The 26,890-nt window shown below is 38.1% G+C and overlaps 1 protein-coding gene across 1 annotated transcript; it reads left to right on the top strand.

Annotated features, from left to right (window-relative positions):
• Window positions 1–82: 82 nt before the first annotated feature.
• Window positions 83–26,890, top strand: ATF3 (activating transcription factor 3). The gene is made up of 4 exons (XM_044055416.1): window positions 83–362; window positions 19,650–19,892; window positions 20,943–21,050; window positions 24,139–26,890. Exons 2-4 carry the CDS (start codon window positions 19,653–19,655, stop codon window positions 24,334–24,336), a joined length of 546 nt encoding a protein of 181 aa, XP_043911351.1. The 5' UTR covers window positions 83–362; window positions 19,650–19,652; the 3' UTR covers window positions 24,337–26,890.

Raw genomic sequence — 26,890 nt, 5'->3', positions numbered from 1 at the left:
TACAACTCTTCCCTGAGATGGTCTCCAAGCTACCGCACTCCTGTTATGGTTTGTTGCTGTCCTCGCTCCCCCTCCCTTCGCGTACACGGTTGCATCACCGCTTTTGCAAAGGCTTCGCTCTCTGGACTATAAATAGCATTACGTCAGCCTATGACTAGCACTCGTATATAAATGGTGATGCAACCCCTCGCAAGGAGAGACTTACACTGAGAGGGAGATAGAGAACCGTAGAGCGAGATCTGACAGTCGCAGTACGCACCACACGAGCTGTGAGAGCGCGCTCGCCAGATAAGAAGAGAACACTTCGCTACATCTCGAGTTCCGCCACTGGGTCATCGTCACAACGCCAAGCGGTTGGACAGGTAAACGCACAGACGTAGGGGGCTTTTATGGCATAGGTAACAAATGGTGTACTTAGAACAGCAGAGTTTCACGGGACGGAGGTTCTGTACTTTGTGAAAGAATATGAAAGTGTTTAAGAAAGTTTAGGTAATCTCTAGCCGGGTTTGTGTTGCAGGGCCACCTGCGTGGCTCTGCTGACTCTCTGTCCCTGATGCTTCGATATAATAAGTTTTGTATACCTGCCTTTATACAAACCTCTGTGACTCTCATTGCCTCTCTTCAAGACTTTTTGATAAAGAGTTTCTCTGAAATATTTATACTCGCGTCTGTAGTTTGCCAGAGTGTCTGACTGGGACCTCTGCATTTATTTGCACAGTCTTTTACTTTCCATATGAGTAAGATAACTGTTACAGTGCTTTACGACTTCGAGAAGGAATAGAGTAGGGCACTATACGTTACAAAAAGTTGTGGTCTTTATTTGCAGGCGTTTTAATCTACTTTGGTGTCGGATGCTGGAGACCTTATGCGTTGTTGACAGTCACGGTGTCTGCCTTTAAGCTTGTAATAAGTACCGAGACAGACAGCGTGTTTGTTTTGCAACTTTGTAGACAAAGAAACACCCTTGCTCACAGGCTCAGTAGGTCCTGATATTACATTTCATATTTGTTTTCTTTTTATTGATTTCACTCTGCACAAAACTTACATAATCAGTATTGCTTGGTTTTTCGTTTTCCGCCACAGAATACTTGCCTGCGTCTTAGTGTATTTATTGAGTGCATACATTGATCATTAACGTCTTCCGTGAATGTATTGTCTACTTTTTCAATTAAGGCACTGACAGAAGTCCACCTCGGTCAGTGGAAGATGCCAAATGATTAGTTTTAGAAGTTTTTCTTTGCGGAGCCAGTAGACAGGTTACAGCGCCCTACTGTTTTTACGCCTTACTCCAAAGTGAGTGGCTGGTTACCGCAGGTGGGTAGTTTGGCCATGCTGTTCTGTGGCTGCCAGCTAAACACATTTTCCTTTAGGGTTATTTGTCATTCTCTTGTCTTATAGGGGATGGACACAGACACGTTGCTTCATCCTAGAGGCGCTACCATTTGCATCTCTAGCTAGCAGCTCCTACGGCTGGATGGTGGCGTTGCCTGCCTGGTCGTAACTTCCCCTTCGTGTTTTTGATACGAACTTCAGAATGAAAAGCAAACAGAAGGTGAATGTGGAGAAGTTCATGATGGCTCTTTCACTCCAGAATATGAGCGATGAGTTGGTCCCCCTGTGTGCCCCTAATGAAAGGGCGTTCCCGAAAGAGTAGTTTAGTTGCTCAGGGCGCACACCTTATGAACTAACACCAGTAGGGCAGGTGCAGGAGCGTTAGGTTACCGGGTAGCTAGTAAGCCAATCTGACCCCACCGTTGACGGGGAAATCACTTTCAGGCTTACTTTGTACAAAGGGAAATAAAGCCACAGACAAACTTGGGTGACAATATTGCATTTTCTTGAGCTCGTGAAAGGCGGCCGGTATTATTAACGAACCATAGTCGGTCCAACAAAGATGACAGCGACTGTCCCAGAGCTGAGAGAAGAGCAGGCATCCATCTGTTTACTAGTCCGAATACGAACAGCTCCGCATGCAGAGGGCTCTGTAGTATAAGCCGTCATACTTGTTGTCTGTCTCACTGATTTTGCCTCATTTTTGCCCCGTCCTTCATAAAAGTTTTAATGCTCTGGTAAATAGCAGAGGACTGTAGTCATTCCATAATGACAAATGAGCTCTCGACCTTCTTTTTCCAGATTGTTTAACACTTCCTTTCACAGTGTGCAAAAATTGGCAAAATGACATGCACTGTCACCAGCAACTAAGAAACTTTCAGTATAGTTATAACCATTTCTTCCAGTATACAGTTCTTTTGATTAAGTAATATAGTTCAGTATTATCTGCCATGAATATTTTTAAAATATGTTAAGTATGTGAAAGATATTATTAATGTGGAACAGGAACACGGACTCTTTAAGAAATAACATGGGGGATATTCCTTACAACAAGGTACACTTGAGATGAATGCCTGACACACATTGGTTTTATACCTCTTATATCCCAGAAAATGTGCATGAATACAAAATTTGTTGTTCTGTTAACTTTCAAAATGATTATTGTAGTATTTAAAATTGTCTCTTAAATTGGGGCTTTGTCTCTCATTGGTTTTATCTTTGTCCCTGATGCCTAAACAAGAAGTTGTGAGCAATTTCCCCAGCACATAAATGCAGGCTGTAGTTTTCTGTGAAATATACCACATGGCTGTAAACCACATATCTCAACTGCCACTATTTATAAGAATAGCTCTAATGTTTTCTCACTATTTTGCTTAATCCTTCCTAAAACTGAATAGTTTTTGAGAAGTTCTAAGTTAGTAGTACCAATGTTTAAAAAGTTTCCATCCTTTCGAGCATTTTCACTAATTACTTTTGCTTTGTTCCTAATTTGGGGGTAAATGGTAATATATGTATATATATATATATATATATATATATGTATAGTAAAAAAGGGTGGAAAAGTTTTGCAGGGGCCCAGTTTGTTTCCTTTATTAACTGGATGGATTTTTTCCAGGTAAAAAAAAATGGCTTAAAAATGTCCGTAAAAACCGTATGCAGTTCTGTTTAATTTTTTTTTTACTTCCAAGAAATATGGATATATACATGTTTTATTATGAAAAAGTTTATTATAAGTAAGCTATCAGACTTAAAACTTTAAAGAAGTTTTAAGTCTAAGGGAAATTAAGTGCTTCCAGTTTGGATGCCTGTTCCCCTCTTGCCTCATGGAAGACGAATTGGTCTGGCAGGATCAGAGGTTATACAGGTACATTTGCTTCTGTTATGACCTAGACCTTTTCCATACAATGTTTGACTCCAATGTGCAACAATTATGACAGAAGTGCACATTGTACATTCTTGCATGAGTACATATCAGGTTTACACACAGAGTTGTGGAAATGCCATGGAGTTAAATGGGTTAGGGGAGAGTGGGAGGAGGTGGAGTTAAGAGGTGTTAGTAGTTGAGAACGAGAGAGTGAGCCTAGAGACTGAGAGGTTATTACTTGATGTGGCCAAGTACAGTTTAATTTGGTGTGGAGGAATTTTTTAAGCTCGGCCCTGAAGGTGGAGGAGATAGTTTGTAGCTCCTTTATGTGGGGGAGGGGTCCGTATTTTAGGAGCAAGGATACAAGTGTAGTTGGCGCCGTGTATTCTGGTTTGTGGGGGTTGAAATGAGGGGGCCGTTTGGAAGAAGTGTTGGAGAGTGTAGTGTAATATAAATACATTAACATATCAGGCATCAAAGGAAGACGGATACACAATCACTGCTGTTTATTAGAAGGGAAGAAAGAGGTGAAAGAGAGCGGAGGGGGAGGGGTGTTAGTCATGAAAAATTGTGACAGAACTAGACATCTCAAACTTCTGCTCAGATATTGGTATTAGTAGGACACATAATATATATTAATATATAATTTAAACTGACCTTACGTCACCAATTTCCCCTTTTTTAATGCATTACCTTTGATATGTAAGTACTAGATACTGTTTCAGTGTTCTAAATAAAGTAACTGAGACATATTAAGTTGCTGATTTTAATAACAGGACTGGGTGGGTTCATAGGTTCATACACAAGTACTAAGCAATCAGTTAGCAGACCATCACAAGCCTGGCCAGTAAACCATATTTAAAAGTTCCACTAGTTTGTAAAACAATAGCAGTAATATGAGTTCTCTGTATATAGTCTCTTGAAGAGCAACAATGTGTGCAACAGTCTGTTTGCATGTTATTACAATACATCTGCTGTATACTTTAAACATATGGTTGCATTGTGAATGAACATTTTTTAAAATTTGTTCTGTCTGACGACACAAACTTTTTTTTTACTGAAAGCCCCTTAGTTAATTCTTCTCAGTACAATGGCAATAATGCCATAAATCAATTCTCTCTCTTTAGCAGTAACCCACAATGTGTAGCACATTTTGAAAACACATGCATGCACACATCCACACACACTGTAAGTTAGGAAAACTGAAACTGTCTGACAGTTGCATAACACCCAGCACCAGTTCTGAGAAAGCAGAGCAAAAATATGGTGATTTGCTTAACATAGCAGAAACCTTGGGGGTCAGGCAGAGTGCACTGAGATTATGAACTGTTTTCCATTTAATTATTAACCTAAAGTTTGCAAAAGCAAATACATCACACACATGTGGCCCAGAACCTGAAGGCTAGAGTTGTTTGTCTGAAACGTCCTTCTCATGATAGTTGTAGAAAAGAGAAAATAATCTGTAATAGGTATGACTGTTGGGTAACTATGAATGCAAATACATACTAGTATGGGAAATTGTAAAAGAAAGGTCATTACTGTGAATACCTTACTGAAAGTTTAGTAAAGGGAATTAGAAATATGGTGCAAGACAGTATGTTGTATTAACTTCGATTTCCAAATGTGTAAAATGTGGATTCTGGATCAGTGGAAGGGGTATTCTAACTGCATCAAATGAAGTATGGAATAAGCTTCCCATCTGCATGAAGCAAAGTTCATCTCTGACCCCATTTATAAGAAACCTTGATCATTGGATGGGAAATCACAAATTCACCCTGTCAGACCCCCATGTCTGTTATGGATAGAGTTTGATGGGAAGTAAATTAATCCCTAGCTAACACCCCTCTGTAACACTTACCTCTGTGCTAACAGGACCTACTATATGGGTATGGAAAGAACTCTGGGACAAAACTGGGTTGGGTTGCATGGCTAATCTTGTAAAGACTCTGGTGGCTGTTAGCCTAGTATAAACCTATAAGACAAAGCTTAATTTGAAAGTAACCAAAAACACAGTAGATAGTGCCAATAGTGTGTGAAGAAATGAACGGGGATGAATTCCAAAATAGATTTATTCCAAAATGGTTCGTTTGTTCATTTCTTCACACAGTATTGGCACTATCTACTGTGTTTTTGGTTACTTTGAGTGCCTTTCCTATTTTTTTGATTTGGAAGTAAGTGATGTTGGCTACCATCTTCTGGCAAAGAAAAACAAATGCAATACGTTTCTCTTTCAAATTTCCCAAAATTATTCCATTTAAATTTTTCAGTAGACGTCACAAATCCTTGAATTTTGTTTGCAGTTTTAAATTAATAAGTAGTACAGTGTCACCTTGAGTTTCACTATCATCCTTCATTCCCTTAATTGCTGCTACATTAATGGTTTTATCCTTTACAATGGGCATGTCTCTTAGTCAAGACAACTTCTCAAGAAATTTTCCATAGAGAATAATAGAGTACATCCTTTTTAAATTTTGGCATTGGTTTGTTGGTATTTGTTGTGGTGCTTATCTACAATCCATACAGAGGTCCCTTGTTTTTTTCCCTGCTGAATACAGAGGAAGAAGGCCTCAGGGTGGCTATATGCATTTTGCTTACCTATTCATGTCGCTAATGTACAAAGCTAGATCTCTAGAGATTATGCTGTACATACCTAAACTTAACCCATTAAAGATGACAGAAGTATGTAAGACTGCAGTTAAGTGACCCATTTTGACAGTAGTGGACAGCGATGGTACTACTTCTGTCTTGCTGTCCTAAGTTGAAAAGTCAAACTTTGCCAGCTATGGGTAGATTTGACATCCTTCACACTTTGGAGTAGTGTGTATTCTACAATAGCCCATTGGAAAGAGAACACACTTTTGCTGTGTATTAAGACAACCTGCTCTGAAACATTTCCTCCAAAGTCAGGATATGACATTAGTATTCAGAAGCATAACAAGAAGGAAGAAAAGCCAGCATCTAATGTCTGGCCCTCATTATGCTTGCACAGTGCAGTACAAGTAGACATTAGACCAGACAAGAAAAAGAGAGGGATTTGTTGCTTGCTATTCCTGCTGGAACTACTGAAAGGCTTGCTTAAGCCATGTGCTTAAACACAAGCACAGCAGTGTGCATTCACAGTAACACTAGAGGCAATGCTTCCTCTAACCTCTCAATGTTGTTGTTGTTTGTCTTTCGGCTTTTCCTGGTTAGGGGTCGCCACAGTGGAACTCCAGTCTGCTAATGATTGGCAGTAGATTTTCACGAACGCCGAGGTGCCAGCTCGACGTTCAACCTTCAATGAAGGCACGACCATTTACGCGTGTCTTTCGAATGCCCACCCAACCGCGGGGAGAACATGCAGAATTCACACAAAAGGCACTCCCCGCACTCCAGCTGAGAATCAAATGGGAGAACCTCTTAATATCCAGGAGAAAGCAAGAGACTTTAATGAATGCAGCAGCAAACTGCTTAATAAACTGTAACGAGAACAGTTGCAGTTAACTTGCATTGACTGATAAATATATTGTTTGTATGAAATTGTTGCACAAGAGAAATAAACAAATTGCAGGCTTGCTATTAGCTTAACATCTGTTATGCTGCTGCTTTTATGATGGAAGCAAAGCAGTGTATAACTTCATGTAAACCAAAAAAACACCCGGGACTCCAGCAATAGACTGCAACAGTACGCCTGTAATGCTTCTGGTACCTCAGCTGTTGCCTTCAAGGAATAATCAGTATAGATACAGCAGTCATTTTATACACCAAATTACATCCAATTAAACAATTAATCAACCAATTGATCAAACAAAAATAGTGCTCCACCATTCTACACCATAAATGTTACCTATAACATTCTTGTTTCTTTTTAAAAACTGTTATGAAAAACACTGCAATGTAAATATGGTATAAATATAATACAAAATGGATATAAAGCCCATAAGAACTATATAAGCCCATATTACATTTCTAAATTCATACCCATGGGGATAAAGTGTGTTATAATTAATAAATTTAGATTCTAAGTTCAGCAACTTCTGGTTTTGGACTTTCATGTGAACCAATGCAGGCACCAACACTGCATGCTAATAACAAAGCACTTGCATACAAACAAATAAATACAATAAAAAATGTGTAAATAAAGGTCAGGAACTACCTATCTGCAAACACATGAACCCAGACCAACAAAGCAGGTACAGACTGAGCTCAGTTTAAATGGCCAAGAAAAAAATATTCCCATACCATGTTCTGTAAGAGAGGAGCCATTAATGACAGAGAACCAAAGTAAATGAAAGGAATATCTTAGCCTTCGTCTTACTTGACATTTGAGTTTGCCTTTTACTGACTGATTTGTGGCCAACATTTTTTGAAGTTATGCAGAAATCCAAAATAGCACAGTGTAATTTTAGCTTCTGTGCACACTCTGTCATGTAGTAGAAATCCTTCTCCTCTACACAGATATAATTCCATGGTTTGTTTTCCCACGATAAGTTCTCATCGCTTTGATCATTTTATTAGTGACTAATTTCTGTGTCATTGATTCAGACAGTATTTTTTATATTGATATTTCTTATAATGGTTAATTATAATCAATAGTTGAATTTACTAGATATTGTTGCTCCAGCACCCAGTTCTACTTTCAGTTTTACTTTCATCTTTACAATGTCTGTGTTCCTTGGAAACTCTTATGATTACATTACATGCACACAAGCACTTAATTTCTTAAAACTAAAAGTTAAGTGTTGCTGAGAGGTACTAGTTTAAGTGTGCAGTCAAAGCTTGCATATAGCACACACATCAGACTTTTTTTTGTATTTTATTCCTGTCATCTGACTGTTTACACATTTTCCCACTGTCGCTGTTGTTAGGAACTACCTGTCCTCAAACAAATAAACCTAGATCATGAAGTGGCCAAAGACTTAGCTGAGTTTAAATGGACAGGAATATACCATGTACACAAAGTAGCCAGGCGTACGCCATACCACTGCATACACTTTTTAAATATAATTTCCTTTGTGCAGTGTGGTGTGCTGGAACTTAAAAAGTGTGCATTTTCCATTTATGATAAATATGTTGTTAAATAGTATTTTTTGTGGGCTGAAGAGGTTAGACTTGAGTAAGGGGGGCAAGATTTTGGAAGTTGGTGTATAGTTCCAGTACTCCTGGTACATTATTGCATATCTGTCTATCAGTGACTCAGCCTATCCTGGAACAGGGACTGCTTTCTGTACTGGTACATAACCAGAAATGCCCTCATCATTGCTTTGGTTTGTTTCGTGAATCCTTTGTTATGCTTCAGTTACTTTGGAATCAAATATCTCTGCAGAATCCATGCATATATCATAAAATTATCTGGATCAGTTTTATATGCTATGAAATTGTTTAACAAGTGATATATTTCAGTCCGTACTGCACAAAGTAATACTGCAACTGTCTTGGCAGCTCATTGCTGTCTCTACAGAAAACGTGGACTCTTTCAGCATATGCTAACTATTCCCTTACACTGCACTTAGAACCCACGCAAGCAACTTCCATTTGTGTACTAGCACAATGTTTTCTCACACCTGCTGTCATTTTTTTATTTTCCTTTCTTTATGATTGCATTATGATTGTCGAGTCTGTCTTTCAGAATTTGACCTGCCTGTGTGGTTTCCTGGTCATTGTATTGTCCAGTCCTTGCATGACATATGTGAGAATGTTTTCCTCTTGTTTACAGTACAGAAAGATGTGACCTCTCTTCCTACATAAAGTCATGCCTCTCTTCCCACAATTTGTATTCACATGCGCTGATATATGATACAAGAGACATCTCTGTGGTATGGTTTAGACACGGGACTGTGAATGAAGTTTGCAGCATTCTTTTACCTTTCTAAGTAGCCAACCACTTTTATATAAAGATGGTTTTTACTTTTTGAACAATCTGTCAGTAGAACTCATTATGTTTTAGGTCTGTTAAATAAAATGTTCTGATTTGGTACAAATAATTACATATTTTGTTTTCTGACATTGGAAACCACTTCTCTGGAAAGTTGAACTGTTCTGGGTCTGATTTGGAGCACCATAAGAAACGTCTCCTTATTCTGAGCCATATTTATGTTAGTGAGGCTGGGGCTATCTGGTCAGTGTTGTGTCCATATCACTTTAAGACCACTAAAACTGGGCTCCTGACACTGTATGAGACTGGACATTATGGTACTTGGTGATCAGCCAGTTGAGTTCTTTTACTGAATTATTGAAAGATATGATAACCTATGATTATAACACAGCAAGTCAGAATAGCTTGTCTCTTCAGCTGACTTGTCTTCCTAGCTTCACACTTTGTGAGTTGCAAGTAATACACCTACAGTGTGTGTGATGCAGCTTTTTTCATCTAGACAACAGTAACCCAGTACACCATTTGAGCTTTTCTCTTGAATGTTTATTGATCAATTTGTTGCATGAGTCAGGATTAAATAAAGCCATCATGCTGGTGAGCATGAGTTATTCTCCCTAGAATGTTTCTGATATATCTGCTGTACCTTTTTCCCTTCCTTGTCAGATGTTTTCTGTTAGCTAGCCTTACATTAATCAAACAACTGACAATTAATACGCCAACCAAAGGGAATTTAGATTACTCAGCAGGATGCTACATTAATACATTCAAAAATTAGAGTCAGAAGTTTGGCTGTACTTCTTACACCTGTTCACCAGTAAATTGTCAATGTAAGGAGTACTGCCTAAAGTGATAGTTAATGTAAGCATCATACAGGTCTGACAACCTCTCAATTTAATTAAGGTGTTAACCTTAACGCTAGGAACAAGACCTAGTAAGGCGCTTAGGTTCCTTAGCTACATCACAAGTTATTTATACTGCATAACCTCTGCTAGATATTTGTTTGATTTATTTTTGGCAAAACATGTAATGTGAAAAAAAAAAGCAGCAATAAGTTAACCTCTGCTGGATACCTGTATATGTTTGTAAGAAGTATGGTGTGAGAGTGTGACACTTTTTCTTATGGTTGCCATGCTTTTTCTTGTGATGTGATCTCCATTTTTTTCTTATTACCTCCTTTGGTTGCTCTCTAGAGTGTAGCAAGGGCTGGTAATTGCATTTAAATAGTGTGCTTTCAGTACCTGTACATTTAACAAACTGTGAAGTTTAAGATGCCAAATTGCATCTGCTAAACAGGAAGTCAAACTGGTGAGATTTTATGTCTAGCAGCCAAAGACTGATGGGCCTGATTTGTAGTCAGTAAACTGTTCTTCTTTCAGCTTTTCCCAGTTAGGGGTCACCACAGCAGATCACCTGTCTACTCATGATTGGCAGTGGAGCTTTACAGTGTCAAGTTGCCTGCCCTGCACCCAACCTTTCACAGAAGGCACACACACTCACACCTAGGGCCAATTTGGAGTAGCCAGTCCGTCTTTGGGATGTGGGAGGAAACCAGAGCACCCAGAGGAAACCCACGTGACCACAGGGAGGACATGCAGACTCCACACAGAAGGCACCCCAGCCGGGGATTCAACTGGAGAACCTCTTGCTGTGAGGTGGCAATGCTAACCACTGCACCACTGTGGTCGCCCTAATAGGCAGTAAACCATTAATGTACACTAATGAGTGCAGGCAGCAGGCACTTTCTCATTCTGCATATGTACAGAGTCAGCAGCATATTCAGCCTGCAGTGGCTTTATAGGGAGAAGTTGAAAAGTCCTTGTGAGGAAAAATCAAAATCAGAATTTGTGTGTGTCTATTAACTGTGCACTATAAAGGATGCAACATAAAAAAACTGTAAAATTATAAGGATTGGGATGCAGCTAATCCACAAACATAGTTAAAACATTAAGTTGCTGTGATGATGTAAACCTTATCATTTAAAATACTTGTGATTGCTACATCAAACAGTAAGGAATATGTACACAACAGTTACATTGTCTGATTGTTGTGGCTCTCTGCCACTTTATTTTCATCTTATCGCATCTAGTAGCGAGGGGTTTTATGTTCACTGATTCTACAGTTATGCTACTAACAATGTAGCCAAAAAGTCAGTTCAGTGATAGTGCTGTGGTAGTGTAAAAATAAACAAGCACTTTAGTTTTGCTGCTTTTGATACTAAATTCTTCTTGATACTGCAGTTTTTATGTTGCCAGTAATACATCCCCTGCTGCAATCAGAGGAAAGCAGCTGATTGTCATTTGCAAGGAGCAGACATGCCTTTCTTTTAAGGTCATTGAAATAAAAAATACAGGTCAGGTTGCAGAAAGGAAGAGTGGCGATATTTCACTGTAAATTAATGTTCAACATTCCCTGAGTTACTTAACAATTCCATGTCTGTAATTCATTGTTATGTTATTGGTCACTGCAAAACATGTCTTATAATTTCTTCATGAACTTGTTACTAGTGCATCAAATAACTTTCTGTGAAGCTTTGTTTAGGAATCACTTCAAAGAGTGCCCTCTACTGGTGGCTGTTTTTCCCATTTCATGAACAGTTACATACAGTAGTTTTTTTTTTTGTATGTTTTAAGTTTTCTCCTGCTCTGCAGCTGTGCAGTGTTTCCACATATTGTTTACTGTAAGCGAGTAAATTTTGAGACTTTGTAGACCAAATCAGGGTACAGTAACAATACAGAGAACACAAGAATTCTTCTTGAGTTGTAATTCCTGTTAAAATATAAACACTGTCTGTAAAAGTTCTAATGACCATTAACCAAGCAACATGGACCACATATGACACGACGGTAGCATTTTTGTGAGCTAGATTTTCAGATAATGGCTTTTTTTTCCTCTTATCAGTACTTTAAGCAGTTTGCTGTTTTATTTGTACTAGATATGTGTCATCTTTTTGGGAGGGGGGGCTACTCCTAGTACCCTTATAAGCTATGACTGGAGCCAGAGGCAACCCGTTACAAATTATATAAATGAATTACAATATTATCCACTGCACAACCATAACTTTTTGTTATGAAAAAATAAATAATTTAATATTGAGTGGCAAGACATTGAATGAGCTAGTACACATGACTCACTGCATGCACTGCTTCTGAGGTTACTTATGGTCAGACTACAAGATGTTGCACCATTAGGGAAGTGCTTATGAAGCCTGCATTTTATTGTATCTGAGAGCTAGGGATTAACACCATGGATTTTGCTATACCACAGGGGAGAGTATGAAGTACAGAACTGAAAGTGGGTGTTGAATGAAAGTGGGAAATGTAAGTGAACATTCCACTTTGTAAGTGTACATATTAACGACAATGCTGTTAACATAATTTCTGGTTCTCTGTTATATGAATGTAGTGTACACATGGAGGGGGAGGGGAGACCTTTATAATTCTTTTTTTTTTCTTTGTGTTACGTCAGTCACAGTTTGGACCCATGTTTGTTACCTTCCAGTCACTGGCTACCCTATTTTCAGGGTACCTATTCTTATGTCAGGTCAGTGCAACAGAATTTGTATTACAACACTTTATTATCATAGTGTTCCTGATTTTTTAAGTATATGTCCAAGTTTTTTTTAAGTTGTGTAACTAAATGTATAGCTTGTATGTCTATCTATTTTGTTGCACTTTTATACTGGAAAAATATTGCCCCTTTGAATAATATGTCATAAGGGTATAGTTATTGGAAGTAAAAATGCCTTACTCAATCAATTGTGCTGTGCTGTTTTGTTTTTCTCATTTTTATCTTAAGTAGTAGCAATGATATGGGTAATAAGCAAAGTAGCATTTATTTTAGGAACATGGCCAAGAAGCTAAAAATAATGGGTTCAGAACCTTCTGAGCTCCAAACCATTACTGAGGAATTAATTTAACTTTTGAATGCTCCAGAATGTCATTGAGAGGTAGGTGCATACAGGAAGAAAGTATTTTTTCTTATTACTGTTTCTTTTCAACTCTGAGGAACCATTTATGGAGTTGTTTACCAGCTAAGGTCAAACCAGTGAACAGTCCTTACTTCCTCTTACGAGCAAATGCTATAATCCCCTACTAAATACTTGGATTTTTTGGTCCTGTCACCTGTATGCAGAGTTCTGAAGTGGGATTTTTTGTTAATTTTGATAACTTTAAAGAGAATATTTAAAGAAAGAGTAGACAGTGTTTAAACAAAAATGTTATGCTTAACAAAAACTGTGTGTATACCTCTGCAGGGAAGCTGCAGTCATCTGCCAGACTGTATAAAACTTTGAAAAGCACCCATGAGTCAGCAAATCTTAGTTTTTACTCCCAATCTGCCAGGGTACCTACTCAGAAAAAAAAAACTTCCAAAATAAAAGTCGGTCAACATTTTTCACCAGTTGGCACCGTTTGTGACTGGATCCTCTTCCTGAACCTATAAAATCCCTACTACAGAACACCCTCCTTGTGTGCTGAAGTTTGTCTCCTATACTTCTACATCATGCATATGTCTTGTGGCATATGAACCTTGTAATAATGCTTTAGCACTGAGATAAAATGAAGAAGCAAGTATACCCTAAGCCACCAAGGTCCATCATTTGTGACAAAAGCTGTAACCATACAAACCTGACAATATGGATTCTGAAGATGCCCTACTAAAGAATTTAGTGGAATTTAGTGAGCAGGTTAAATGCTAGCATTCATTACTTCACTACAGCTTTGGACTAATTTTAATAATTTTTGATAATGTTGGATCTAAAGACCAAGACTGTAGTCTGGAAGGATTTTTGTTACCATCTACTGCCCTGAGTATCACGAATCGCTAGAAGTTGTGAAGTTCACTACAGATACATACAGTGCAATAAGTTGTACCTGACAGTTTCCAATTTATTGTGTAGTTCACTTAGACTCAATCTGCAAATTTGCTGATTGTGAGTCATGCAGATACTGCTTTCATTGTTTGATTGACAAATACCTTTCTTGTTTTGTGTACTTGTAGATCTCTTACTCTTTCCCTACCATTAGAATAATTCATTTAAAGATAAGAACACATTGCATGCAATGTCAGCTGCTCACTCAGATAACCTGCCCAAGAAAGAATGCAGATATTTCAGTTTCTGCTATTACCCTTCTCTTATTTTTCTTTCACAGTGTCATCTGTGTGATGCTTGTTTTAAATTCACCTACAGCCACCAGTAAATCAACCTTTATCTAGCTGAACTAAAGACGGTACTGTCACAGCATTAATTGCTGAAAATAAATTACCTCGCAGAGCATCCTGGGAGCTGTAGTCTCAAATGTCCCATTTCACACCAGCTTATTTGTTTTGTTCCCCTGCTAAGACATTTATTTCCCGGGAAGCTGTGCCATGTGAGGCTTGAAAAAAAATAGCAAAGCTGAACTTCTTAACAAAAGTTGAAGATGGGAGCAAATCATTGCAATTAAGTATAGATTGGGTACTCTAGTCAGGCGAGAGGAATGCTGTAGTATGTTAAAGAAATATCTGTAAATAATTCTGTGTAAGATCAAGGGAAAATGCTCCCAAAGTAAAGTGTAAACTGCCTTATCTTAAATGATTCAGCATTCCCTTCCCGTGAAAAACCTAGTAGCATTATTTTTTGCAGGGGGTCATGTAAGGGATTTTACCCCAGACTCCCTTACTTAAATCCACTGTTGTACTACAGGGGAGAAAGGAGAAACACCCTAATAGGGTAAACAGAGTACTCCCTCAAATTGCAATTTTACATTCCATTATTTTAATAGCAAGCAAGGAAAGTAAAAAATCAGAGGAATGGGACCGGGGAGTTAGTGATCAGCTGAGAACTAGTAGAGAAGTCTTACTAAACAGTTCTCCACTTTTAAGATACTGACATACAAGTTTTGCAGGAAACCACAATGGCTCATTTGCTGTAACACACTTGTCTCCTTTAATGTTTGGCTCCATTTACAAAGTAACCTGCCTCTTTGTTGTGCCACTATTACAAAGGAAAGTATTGCTTTTGAATGCACAGATCAATATGGAAAATGACTGAATGCTACAGTAAACCAAACACAAAGGAAAATTAATGCTCAGAATTACTCAACTACACTGTCCCTTGATTTGTTTTGTATAACAACTGAAGGCAGTTTTCTCATCTCAGTAATTCTACATTTTACTAGCACGTTGCACTGACATGGGGGCGATCTGACTATGACCAGGGTGACCTGCATTTGATCAGTGACTCTGATACAAGCTGGAGCTGGCAGGTGGTGACAAAGGGAATTACAAGGCTATAGAGGGAAGTACAGGGGATGACCTGCTGGTGAGCATGGGGTGTTTATCGTTGTTCTGGTGGAGACCAGGGGCAGGTAGTGACTTTTAAATTTATCTAGTAGCCAGAACAATGAGCATGTCCAGCTCTGCACTTGGGGTGGGGCTGCTTCCAGTGACCATGACTCAGTGCCCTTTTCAACAAGTAAGGGGGGGTAGATCCATACCTGCAAAGCTATTGGTTCTCCACAGCCACAGTACTCAGTTCTGCTTGTAATTCCCCTGTAGGAAAACAAGTGTTCACTATGTAGACAGCATTTAGTCCTCTTTACATGGAAGTTGTAGTTTACCTACCGGAGCAATGTTTTTGTTTCAGTGTAGTGGCACATGGTATGCTAGGTTGCCCAGAGTATGGTACATTACCCAGAAGGATAGAGTACTTTGAGTGCAAAACTATAAAGAGAAGTTAACTGACTTTTAGTATTTTTCATTGTACAAGGCTTTAAGGAACTATGACTTATTTGCAGATGTAGTGTTGTTGACCAAAGTTTCAGACATTTGGAGTTTTCCTTTCATTCACTTGCAAACAACCTTAGAGTTAATACATTGCTGGGATTCAAGCACCTACTTCCTATAAATTGCTGGAGATGCCCCCCCCCCCACAAGAAAACAGAAACTGTTATTTGTTGGCACTTGATTACATATCCGCTAGTAACAATGTATATATTCTTCTGTTCTACAGAAATGGTTAATGGTATTGACCATGGACCACAGAATATGGAAGTTAAGTGTGTAATCTCCTTTTCTAGAAGACATTTCCATGGAAATGTGGTGGGAACAAAATGCTGCATACCTCTACTAATAGTGTTTTAAGTAATGCTAAAAACAGACAGTCATTGTGAGTAAAAGCTACATGATACTCGTATGTTATTGGTGAGTTTCCGCAGGTCCTGCATTGACTCCTGTTGCTTCTAATGAAAGTCAGTGGGAGTTATAGCATGTTATTAGCTGTCTCACTGCTGCCAGTGTTTGCCAGCAGGTACATGCACACATGCTAATGGGGAAGCTACACCCTCTGACCATCATTCTCAAATATTCCAGATTTGTTTTCAGGACATTCATAATTTTGCTTCATTTTGCTCTCTCCCTCATAATAATGTTGACATTTTCGTAAGTCATTGAGGATTGCAGCCAGTCAATGACACACATCGGTGTCCTATTTTTTTTTATTCTTGAGAAAATGCATGCTGATGCAAAACTTGTTTCCATTAACTTTTTGATTGAGTTAAAGGAATGTTTAATATTATCCCTTATTGTTGGTCTTGGACCCTCATTATTTTTGGTGTTGTCCCTTATTCTTCACTCATGAAACTGTGAGCGATGCCTGCATAGCTAGCAGGAGAAATGTGTGTTTGAGTGCACATGTTCATGCTTTTCACGTTTAGAGTGCCTCTTAGAAAAATGATACTTCAAGGCTCAGTCAGGCTTTCAGCAGTAGCAAGCTCTGCACCTGCTCCAAATTTTAGTATGATTCCTGCTTTTTTCATAAAATTATTCTGTGGAAGTATCTTTAGAAATTCCCTTTATGAAAAACATACAACTTTTGTGGAAGCCTTTGGAATTTTATATTTGTCAAAGGTGATGGCATGATTTCCATCAGGTAGATCATAAACATTTTCTGGGCACTGGAAAACACATTAAGCAGATAAGCTTTAAAATGTCACTTGGATTTTAAGGAAGTTTCTGTGTGTTGTTTTTTTTCTGTCTGGTGTGGGTGGTGGCTGGGGGAGCAGTGAACTGAACTCTTCCTAGTAAACGAAGTTGTGTTTTTACATGGTGGTTTATTGTAGACTATGAGTCATCAAGGATGGGGCTTTCTGAAGGCATAGACAGAAATTTCCCCGCAGCTTCCAAAGAAAGAATATTTTACTTTTGTGTTTATGGTGTGGCATTGGTGGTGGTGGATCTTTTATCTCTTTTGTCTACTCACTGCTAGTTTAGTACTTTATTGCTGCATATTTTCTTTTTGTCTGGCTCTTTCTAGGCTTGAAACACAAAGCTTAGCTGGGGTTAAAAACACATTTCTTGTTTGCTAATGGATGCTTGTATCATACACTACTGCTGGATCAGGTGGTATTTTTATAATGGATCACAGGTAACTACAACTGTCAGGTTCACTTTGTTTGCTATAGCATTGGACACTAAGATTTATTTTGTTTTCATGGGTTTGTTCTTTCCATATTTCTGAACGTGACAATATTTATTTCAGAATTACTTCAGAAAAAGCTTCTGCTGTTATGATAGTATCTTCCTTTTCTGGCAGCATTGTTTATCTGTGTGTGTGTGTGCGTGTATGTATGTTACTGATAATTGTCACCATTTCATTAATACATTGTTATTGGGTAGTTTTTCTGTTTTATGAAAGTTCTGATGAATTAAATATTTGCCTCATGCAGTTTCACTATTATCCTAAGGCCTAATGGAAGTGTGCTTGCTTGCCCCCTAGCAAAATGTGCAGTGTTTTACCTGCATCCACCACTTACTGACTTTTAGAGTTGCATTAAGTTTGCTTTTTCTTTTTGTTTATTATGTAAAGCTGCTTCCATTCATTATACAGTAGAAATGAAAATGTAGAATGCTAATGTAGATTTATATTTAGTTTTGATTTCAGAATATTATCAAATACTTTTAAACTGGTTTATGGTATTTTATGCTACAACTTCACTAAGTGTGATGTACAAGTTTCAGAAAACACCGCTCTGTACTTTTGCTTCCTAGATACTACGAGTTAGCTCAATACTTAAGAATAATAAGACGAAAGGCTGGTTTCAAATGCTGAAACAAACCGCTGTATGATACTACTCTGCAAGGAGCCCTATGTCCATTTTTGTGTTAGGCCAAAGTCCTAGCAGCATGCTTTGTGGCTTGTGTCAGCTGGACTGGGACCACCAGTGTGTGGTTTACTGTGAGCTGCAGGGCTACTGTGTGCATTATCTCTCTCTGTATTGCTTGCAGTGCAAAACTCTATATGTATTCCTTCTGGTTTTGTGTTTGTTTTGCCACTGGAGCAGAGGGTTGAAGTTGTGGGAGCTTTAGTTTCTGTGGTACATAGCTGCTTTTGTAACTGTGTTTTTATCAGTGCTTTCCCCTTTACCTGTGACTTTTTCATCATGTAGCAGGGTCAGTGGTGTAGCAGGTTGCACACTCACCTTTGCTGCAAAGTCTCATCAGATTGATGCACTGCTGACACTACAGTGCAGTATAATGTAATATAAATTTTACAGTGGTTTTACTCACCATGGGCAGACTGCATATGTTTGCATTAAAAGTATTGCTTCTTGCCACTCGTCCTACATTTTTCAAAAGTGATTTGTGATGGGGCATCTCTCATACAGAAAGCATGTGGGCCAGTTATACTTAGTAAACTTGAATTTAAGGCACCAGAAGTGAGGGTTTTGATAGATTTACACCTACCTGATATATTTTGTATTCTACAAGTTATGCTGAACTCTGATGTATATTAGAAACACAAAGAGGAAAGACATTTTACAATGGAAGCAAATATATTGAACACAAAGTTTTATTTCATATATGTTTTTTGTTGCAGAGAAACTCGAAGTCATTTAGCAGAGTCCGTGAAGGCCCATTGACTTTGTTGCTGTTTCTTGTTTTTTTTTTTCTATTTTTTAATTGTCCTGTTCTTTTTTTGTCAGTGACAAGATTGAAAAGGTTTTGAAACATTTTTAGCCCACTTTTTTGACTTATAGAGCTACACTATAAAATTCATTAGTATTTAACAACATTTACAGAACTCTGGAAGCAACTGTAAAAGTTTGCAGTTTGTAAAACATAGTCTATACATGCCTGAGCATGTCCCCAAATTTGCTTCATAGACAGGGGAAGTCACCCAGATGAATTTTGCAATTTTAATGCAATATAAATGTATATGTAATGGAGAAGAATCACAACATATGGGGCGCTATTCAAGATAAGGAGCTACTAATTCACAGAGGTCTAGTTTTTGTCTAGAAGCATGTCCTGAATTATGTTAATAATGTTGGTGTGAAGGAGGTAGGTACTTGAAGAGCTAAGTATTCTGCACAGCACTGTTTTGTTAACACGAGTTCACCACTCTGTATGTACTAATGGTTACTTTGTTCGAATATTAGAGAACTGTAGACTGCATCAGGTCTCAAAGTTAATTTCTGGAAAATAAAATGATGAAAACAAAAAATCAATATAGCTTACTGTACAGAAACTCATCACAGAAAGTGCACCAGTTAAAAGTTTTTTTAATTATGTTAGTGTTATTACAAGCCTGTTTACATTTTTTTTGTTTTTATTTAACAGAAAATGATGCTCCAGCACTCCGGTCAAGGTTCCATGTTAGATGTCAGTGCTTGTGCTGTTGTTCCTTGCCTTTCCCCACCCAACTCCTTGGCATTTGATGATTTTGCAAGTCTGACTCCACTGGTGAAGGAAGAGATAAGGTGTGCCATACATAACAAATGTTTATCGAATGGAACTATGTCATTGCTTGAAACTGTGACCATGTCAGAAAGATACAGTGACATACCAAGTGTGAAGAAAGAGGTGGGTGTTCACCAGAGGCCGTTCTTTATGACATCTGCAACTTTTTATCTAGCGTTATTCTTTAACTTTTGTGCTTTGTGATGTAATATGCAGTGGAAGACAGTTTCTCACATTTTTCTATGTATTGCCATATTTGCTGTTATGCTGAAATATGGAGGTGATTGGTAAGATACTCTAGTGACACTGCACCTTATGGATGCATGGTAATGAATGGCTTTAGTGCTGTATTTAAAATTTGTTCTGGTATACCACATGTAGTACATTAAAACAATACTGTATAGCACTTAATAGCAAGTGTGAGACCTAACTACAAACTCCTACTCTTGGCAAAAAGGGGGACAACTTTCACAAAAGTAAACGTATGTATGAAGTGTGTTGCAATTCAGCTCCATCTTTTCAAATGGAGAAAAGTGCAATATACCTATAAAAGTTCTCCTACACCGACTGAGAAGTGGTGAAGCCCGTGTTTATGGAACTGGGCATGGCAAAACCACCCGATGTAGATTGCTATCCCACATCATATGCCTTTTGGATTTTCAGAAACTATTTGGCCTTCCAAAAGATTTGTTATTCAGTAATAATGCTTATATATACATTTCTGGATGTTTACTTTGTAGTATGGGCTCTAGAATACTTTGGAGGGTCTTTTAGTAGTATTTCATTTCTAGTATTGTAGGGTGTTGCATTAAGACTAGGCCATCTCTTACGCTTAACTGCACAATGAAAACACCTGTTATTCCATGTGGCTAAGAAACCAAATGATTGTAAGATAAAGAAGACACATTTAAGTAAGTACTTTTAACATGATAGGCATTCAGAGATTCAGAAGCCTAATCTAATGACATATAACTGTATTGTGTAATGCAGTTAGAGATGTACACTGTGGAGTCTAGGCAGTGTGTTCAATATTTCTCAGATAAGAAGTTTTGCTAGGGTCTCTAAAGGCACATTTTTTCAGAGGAGGTGGGTGGGATCTGCAATTTATTTATGGGCTTTGTCTCAATTGATATCTTTGTTTACAAATTACTAAAAATGCAATTTATTGTTTAGATCTCCCCAGAAGAAGAAGAGAGACGAAGACGAAGAAGAGAAAGAAACAAAGTGGCTGCAGCAAAGTGCAGAAACAAGAAGAAAGAAAGAACAGAATGTTTACAGAAGGTAAGGATTCATTGTGCATGATTCTTGGCAGGGTGTTTGGCACTAATGAGTTCGAGTTGTCTAGATATATTTTGTGCTTATTCACAGAAGAAAACGTGCTGCGGCCTTGTGAAGCTATGCTTATACAAATGTATAACACTGTGTGGCTTTGCATAGCTGTGTATATACGAAATATATAACCCTGTGCTGTGGCCTTGTGTAACTGTGCATATACAAAATATATAACCCTGTGTTGTGGCTTTGTGTTGCTCTATCTATATAAAATGTGTAAACCTCAGAACTCGTTTATGAAACTAGCAGGACTGAGTAATACATCCCTAATTTTAAATGAACACATTAGTAGAGACCAAAGTTATATGGCTTACTGTGTCAGGATTCCTTACAGAAGCCTCTTTTACCTTTTACTTTCTGTCTTGGTATCTCCCTTGTGCTCATTAGATACTTCTGTTGTTGCACATGCATATGCAACCTGCAGCAGGTTTTAGCCTCTGAATTTACTAGTTATCTGGCTGTCTAACACCACACTGTTCATTTGTGGTTACAAAGAACTGTTGCAAGGATGACAGACAAAATTCTACTTCTCACAGAATAATGCAGTTTATTGGACTAAAACTGAACACAGCTCTTCATTACTGGTACAAGAAGCAAGTCTAGCTGTTTCTAAATTATTTGCATATTGATTACATGATCTTAGAGTTCACAAGTTGGGGGACTGCAGGAAAGGCTGCAGATTTGTAGTGGTTTTCTGTTCCTTGTACTTGGTGTTAAATCATTAGTATCATCAGTACCTTTGTACAATCAACAGGATAGGTGGGACTATTTAGCATTTCCTTGTCACTGCTTTAAGCTGAAGATTGCTTCAGGATCTGCTTTTGATGAAGTAATATGGTATATACTGATACAGAAAGTTGGATCAGCATAGCTGATTAGTTATGCACTTGTAATCTGTAAACCTCCATTTCTGGTATTAGTTTTGACCAGTGAAGTGCTTGCTTTGTTTGTGCAGAGGGACTTTCCCTTTCTTTTGTCCCCACATCTCATTGCTTTTCTACAAAGTCTGCTACTCCAGTTATTTAATACAGCTACAACTACTGAAGTATGCGAGTAGAAGTTTGTATTTATTTATTTAACATTTGTTTACCTGGAAAGTCCGACTTGGAACAAAGGTAATTTTCAGCAGAGGCCCAGTGAGAAATGCTCCAGACGCATGTCTTTCTAATGTGGGAAGAAACTGGAGCACCTGGAGGAAACCCACACAAATGCACGGATTACATGCAGACTCCGCACAGAAGGCACCCCAGCCGAGAATCAAAGCGGAGAACCTCTTGCTGTGAGGCGACAATGCTAACACTGCACCACTGCTCCATCCCATATATGAATGAGAAAGATATGTTGCATTGTGACTTTTTGCAAAGTCCCTAAACTTACCTCTCACCTTCTAAGCACAAGAAATCTGGACAAAGCCAAAATATTTTGGAGGACAAAGACCCAAAGTCAGGGACAAATATTAAAGTCACAAATTTTATGTACAGACCAAAAATGAGGCAAAAACCTGGATAGTTGAGAGGTATGTCCCCAAAACATTAGTGAACTAAGTTCTGTAAAGGTTATCTGTCTGTCTCAACCCCCCTCCCAACCTTGAAATATATTGAGCCATGTTTGTGGGTTTCATGTACACCACATGGCTTGATTCCCTGTAATGTGATTCACAAGAGAATTTTTAGGAAAAATAGGAAGGAATTGCCCAGACCCATTATCCACACTAATCTGTAAAGGCCACACTGTCGCCTTGCATCTTGATTATCTAAACTATCGCATATTTGGCCTGAGTATTACATCACTAACGTGGAAATACTGTTGGTAATGCTACATTTCTCATAAAGTTTATTAGCAAGGAGTGACACTTTCATAGATCAAGGTTGCAATGAAAAGTAGAGTAACTGTGAATAATTGCCAAAAAAAGACAGAAAAAAAATGAAAATAAAATTGTTATATATAAGAGAAATTGGGCACCTTTTGGAGAATTAACTTTTTAAGTATAGGACCTGATAATCTGTTAGCTTGTAAGGGATATTGCATTTATTTTAGCCCAAAAGTAGTACATTTACATGATCACTACATATGTGAACACGTTTCTCTTGAAAACTGCAGAGGAAGCAGCAGTTTTAATGTGCATTTGAAGGAAATTAGAACCTTTATGACTGCTGCGTTAAAAGAAGCGTATCCCTTAGGGTTAGTTTGTGGAGCACACAGTATGTGCTAGTGTGAACTGGATTCACTTAACACTGCTGCCTTTATATATGTTTGCATGGAAAAGAGAGCTGTTTGTAGAGTTTTTCAGTGAGAATTATGTGGCCTAATTTGTCTTAAAAGAGGGCATTGTGTTTCTTAAGTAGGGGTATTGCTGGAGAATATAAGATTAAGTGAGTTTAGAACTAGGAATTTTAATTTGCACTTCCTCCGTGTCTGTACCACATCCGTGTATGTGACTTGAGCCATTGCTTTCCCCTACTATTTTCACAGTGAGAAGTGCAGACACTGAACAGCCCACTGGTGAGGTTATCTGAGGATGATGGTATTGATTATGAATACTGTTGCATGTTTTAAGCTCATGCCATGTGGAAGGATGCACTGTAATGCAAAATATTTCTTCCACTTCCCTCCAGCAGACAGAACTGTTCTGTTATTCTGCTCTTCCACACCCCCCCATGAGTGTCAAATTTATTTGTAGTATGGGAGACCTACTTCTTTTCTTGTGAGTTGTCTGTTGTAAGCTGTATTTTTCTGGTGACAGAACAAGTACCTATTTTGCTTTTCTGAGTCTGTTTCTTTCTCCTTTTTTGATACCTGTACATCTGAAGAGTTCAACTGGAAAACAGATTACAAAATACAAAAACAAAACATTTTAGTGCTGCATACAAATCAAAAATGCGTTGCTGCCAAAACATTTTAACCTTAGCACGATTCCTGTACTACTATCACTCTTGTTTTAACATCATGTGGTTTTTCATGTTTATAAAGATGCATTCAGCCTGTGCTGCCATGAAGTTTTGATATGTAATGTAATTTAATTTTTCTGTATTTTCAGGAATCAGAAAAATTGGAAAGCATCAATGCAAGCCTAAAAGCTCAGATCGAAGAGTTAAAGAATGAGAAGCACCAGCTGATATATATGCTTAATCTGCACCGACCCACATGTATCGTTCGAGCTCAGAACGGCAGGACCCCAGAAGATGAGAGGAATCTCTTCATTCAACAAATCAAAGAAGGAACACTGCTTGGCTAAATGCATTATCCTGAGCTCAATTAACTTATTAAAGATGGAACACCCTGAAGTCAAGTCTTTTAATGGCTTATGGAGACTCTGGGAAGAAGGTCTGCACTTTCTGATTGAAGGGTAAATGGTGAATTAGTATTAACCAGTCAGGGGCACTTTATTTAACAGATCTTTAGTCACTGAGCTTTCAAAGCTATCCATCTGCCCCAGTAGTACATCCCACTTTTGTGATGCCTACATGTGCTGAACGGTGACCATTTTGAGTCTGCTTATACTGGTAATACACTTTATAGTAACCTGCGAAGTACTGCACACTTCCAGAATGTCGATGGAATAGTACAAGACTGTGTTATACTGGTGGGTAAACACCCAGGAAAACAAGTGTGATGCAGTGAACTAGCTTATATTTCCAAAACTGCTATATGACATAGTAACATGGGCTGCATGTCATATTACACTGGATTCATCGGTAATTTGGATTTAAGCTTTATATGTGTGATTTCCTATAAGAATCACCATGGTAGTAATGACTCCCATCAGTGAGGCGTACTGAAGGATGGCACTTTAAATATTGACATGCTGGCCTTTCAGTACCATAGCATTAACTGTCCACACTGTCCTTACCAGTTAAGGGAGCTGTGAGTAGCACAAAAGTCCATGAATTTTTAAAGCTGGATAATTTGCACTACATGGCCTGTGCATCTAGTACTACCATGCAGTTTGAACATTGTATTTCAGCTTTCGGTGTAGTTCAAAAGATACCTCATCGTGCAACTGGCTACTGGATAACAATGAAAGACCTGCAACCTACCAGGGTATCCTTGGTAGGTTGTACACAACTAAAAAAGTATCTTGAAATTGTAATATTAACATGTAATATACAGCTATTTAGAATGTATATGTGTATTTATTATATTCTATGGCTAGATAACAAATGGATATATAATGTCTTTGGGTGAATAAATTGCATTGCATCTCTGTGGAAGACTGGTGTGATGTCAAACTGGGGTAACGAATATTTGGAGAAGGTTGAGTACCAGGTAGATTTCCAGTCTCTCTCAGTACTTTTGGCTTCCAAGTACTCTGTAGACAATAGCTGATATTACCTGTAGTGGCTTAGGCTTGTTTTCTTTGATACCACTCCTAAATATTAAGTGCAGGTATTTTTGATTTTCTAGCAGGGGCTATTTATTTAAGTAGTTATAAAATTATGGCATAAGTCATAATCCTTAAGTGATATCAAAGGTAACAATACTGATGAGCCATTAGGAAAGTTTTCCAGGTTAACTTGTTTATACAGGGAGCAGATTATGAAGATGTATAAACAAGATTTCTGTAACAATAGACATGGTTGTGTTGTATAAAAGATCATATGTCTTTAGTGGGCTACCCTTTCCCAAGAGATCCTTCTGCACTGCTTTCTGTTCAGTATTGCACTTGAATGCCAAAGAAACCTGGCTTTTTTTTACCTCCTTTCTCCACTAGAGACAAAATGGCAGATACATATATTCTTTTTATATACTAATTGAAGTAAAGGTACTACAGCATTTTGACATTACATTGATTTTTTTTTTGGGGGGGGGGGTTGTCAGTGTGTCTCTGTAAACTCGCTTAAGTAAATAAAGTGCTGGAGATTCAGCAGAAACCTTTTGCTAATTTAAGCAGATGGCTTGACTGTGTCATCAAGAGCATGGTGATATGCCCAGGGTCTCAGTCCGAATAGCTGATTCCCACTAGTGTTTCAGTAATAACATTAGTATAGTCCGAATAGCTGATTCCCACTAGTGTTTCAGTAATAACATTAGTATAAGGTACGGCACTTGGCAGGTTAGACTTGTCTGATTCAAGCAGATGTCATAGGTATCTTGCCTAAAGACTGCAATATATTGTGTGTGTGTGTGTGTGTGTGTGTGTGTGTGTGTGTGTGTGTGTGTGTGTGTGTGTGTGTGTGGTGTGCATGTGTGTTTCTGATGCACTTCTTGTCAACTTAAAAATGTAGATAAGCATAGAATATATCGGGTGGCATTTGAAGGATATTCTTCCCCCTTTATGTCTCTACACTGTCTTTGACTTTAGATCCTGGTAGTTTTATTCCCAAGTGGCTTACTACTTAACTCAGGGGGTTGCAGTGACTGTGTCTCCCCCTCCATCTTTTCTTTTGAATTTCCCAAGTTATTAGCTTTCAAGATGTAATTTCCTCTTCACATTTGTTACTATGCTTTATCCAAGTGACGCAGGCGTTGCTTTTGTTGTGTCTTGGGAATATTACCTGCATGCAACATGCTTGAGCAAAATGCACATTTTCATGTAAGGTAATCCCCTTCCCATATGTTGGTTGTTTTACTGTTACCAGTTCTGGTACTACAGTTATTAAATGTGCTCAGATAATTGATATGAAACAGATTGTATTATATGACTGTGACAAAAATGATGCATGAAGAATTGCCACTGTTTACTGCTTCCAGGCGAACAGATAAAAACTCTAAAAATGTATTTAAAAATTTTTGCTGTACTTCGTTCATTTATTGTTTTGATACTTTAATAAAAAAAAGTTTATACCTCG

Source organism: Protopterus annectens, chromosome 1.part2 (assembly GCF_019279795.1).
Source record: "Protopterus annectens isolate FY-2018-M chromosome 1.part2, PAN1.0, whole genome shotgun sequence".
NCBI lineage: Eukaryota > Metazoa > Chordata > Ceratodontiformes > Protopteridae > Protopterus > Protopterus annectens.
This window is presented reverse-complemented; position numbering and strand designations above follow the sequence as displayed.

Coding starts and splice junctions, on each gene's coding strand:
- ATF3 (XM_044055416.1), top strand. CDS start 19,653: ATGATGCTCCAGCACTCCGGTCAAGGTTCCATGTTAGATGTCAGTGCT. Junction 19,893..20,942: donor TACCAAGTGTGAAGAAAGAG/GTGGGTGTTCAC, acceptor TTTATTGTTTAG/ATCTCCCCAGAAGAAGAAGA. Junction 21,051..24,138: donor GAACAGAATGTTTACAGAAG/GTAAGGATTCAT, acceptor CTGTATTTTCAG/GAATCAGAAAAATTGGAAAG.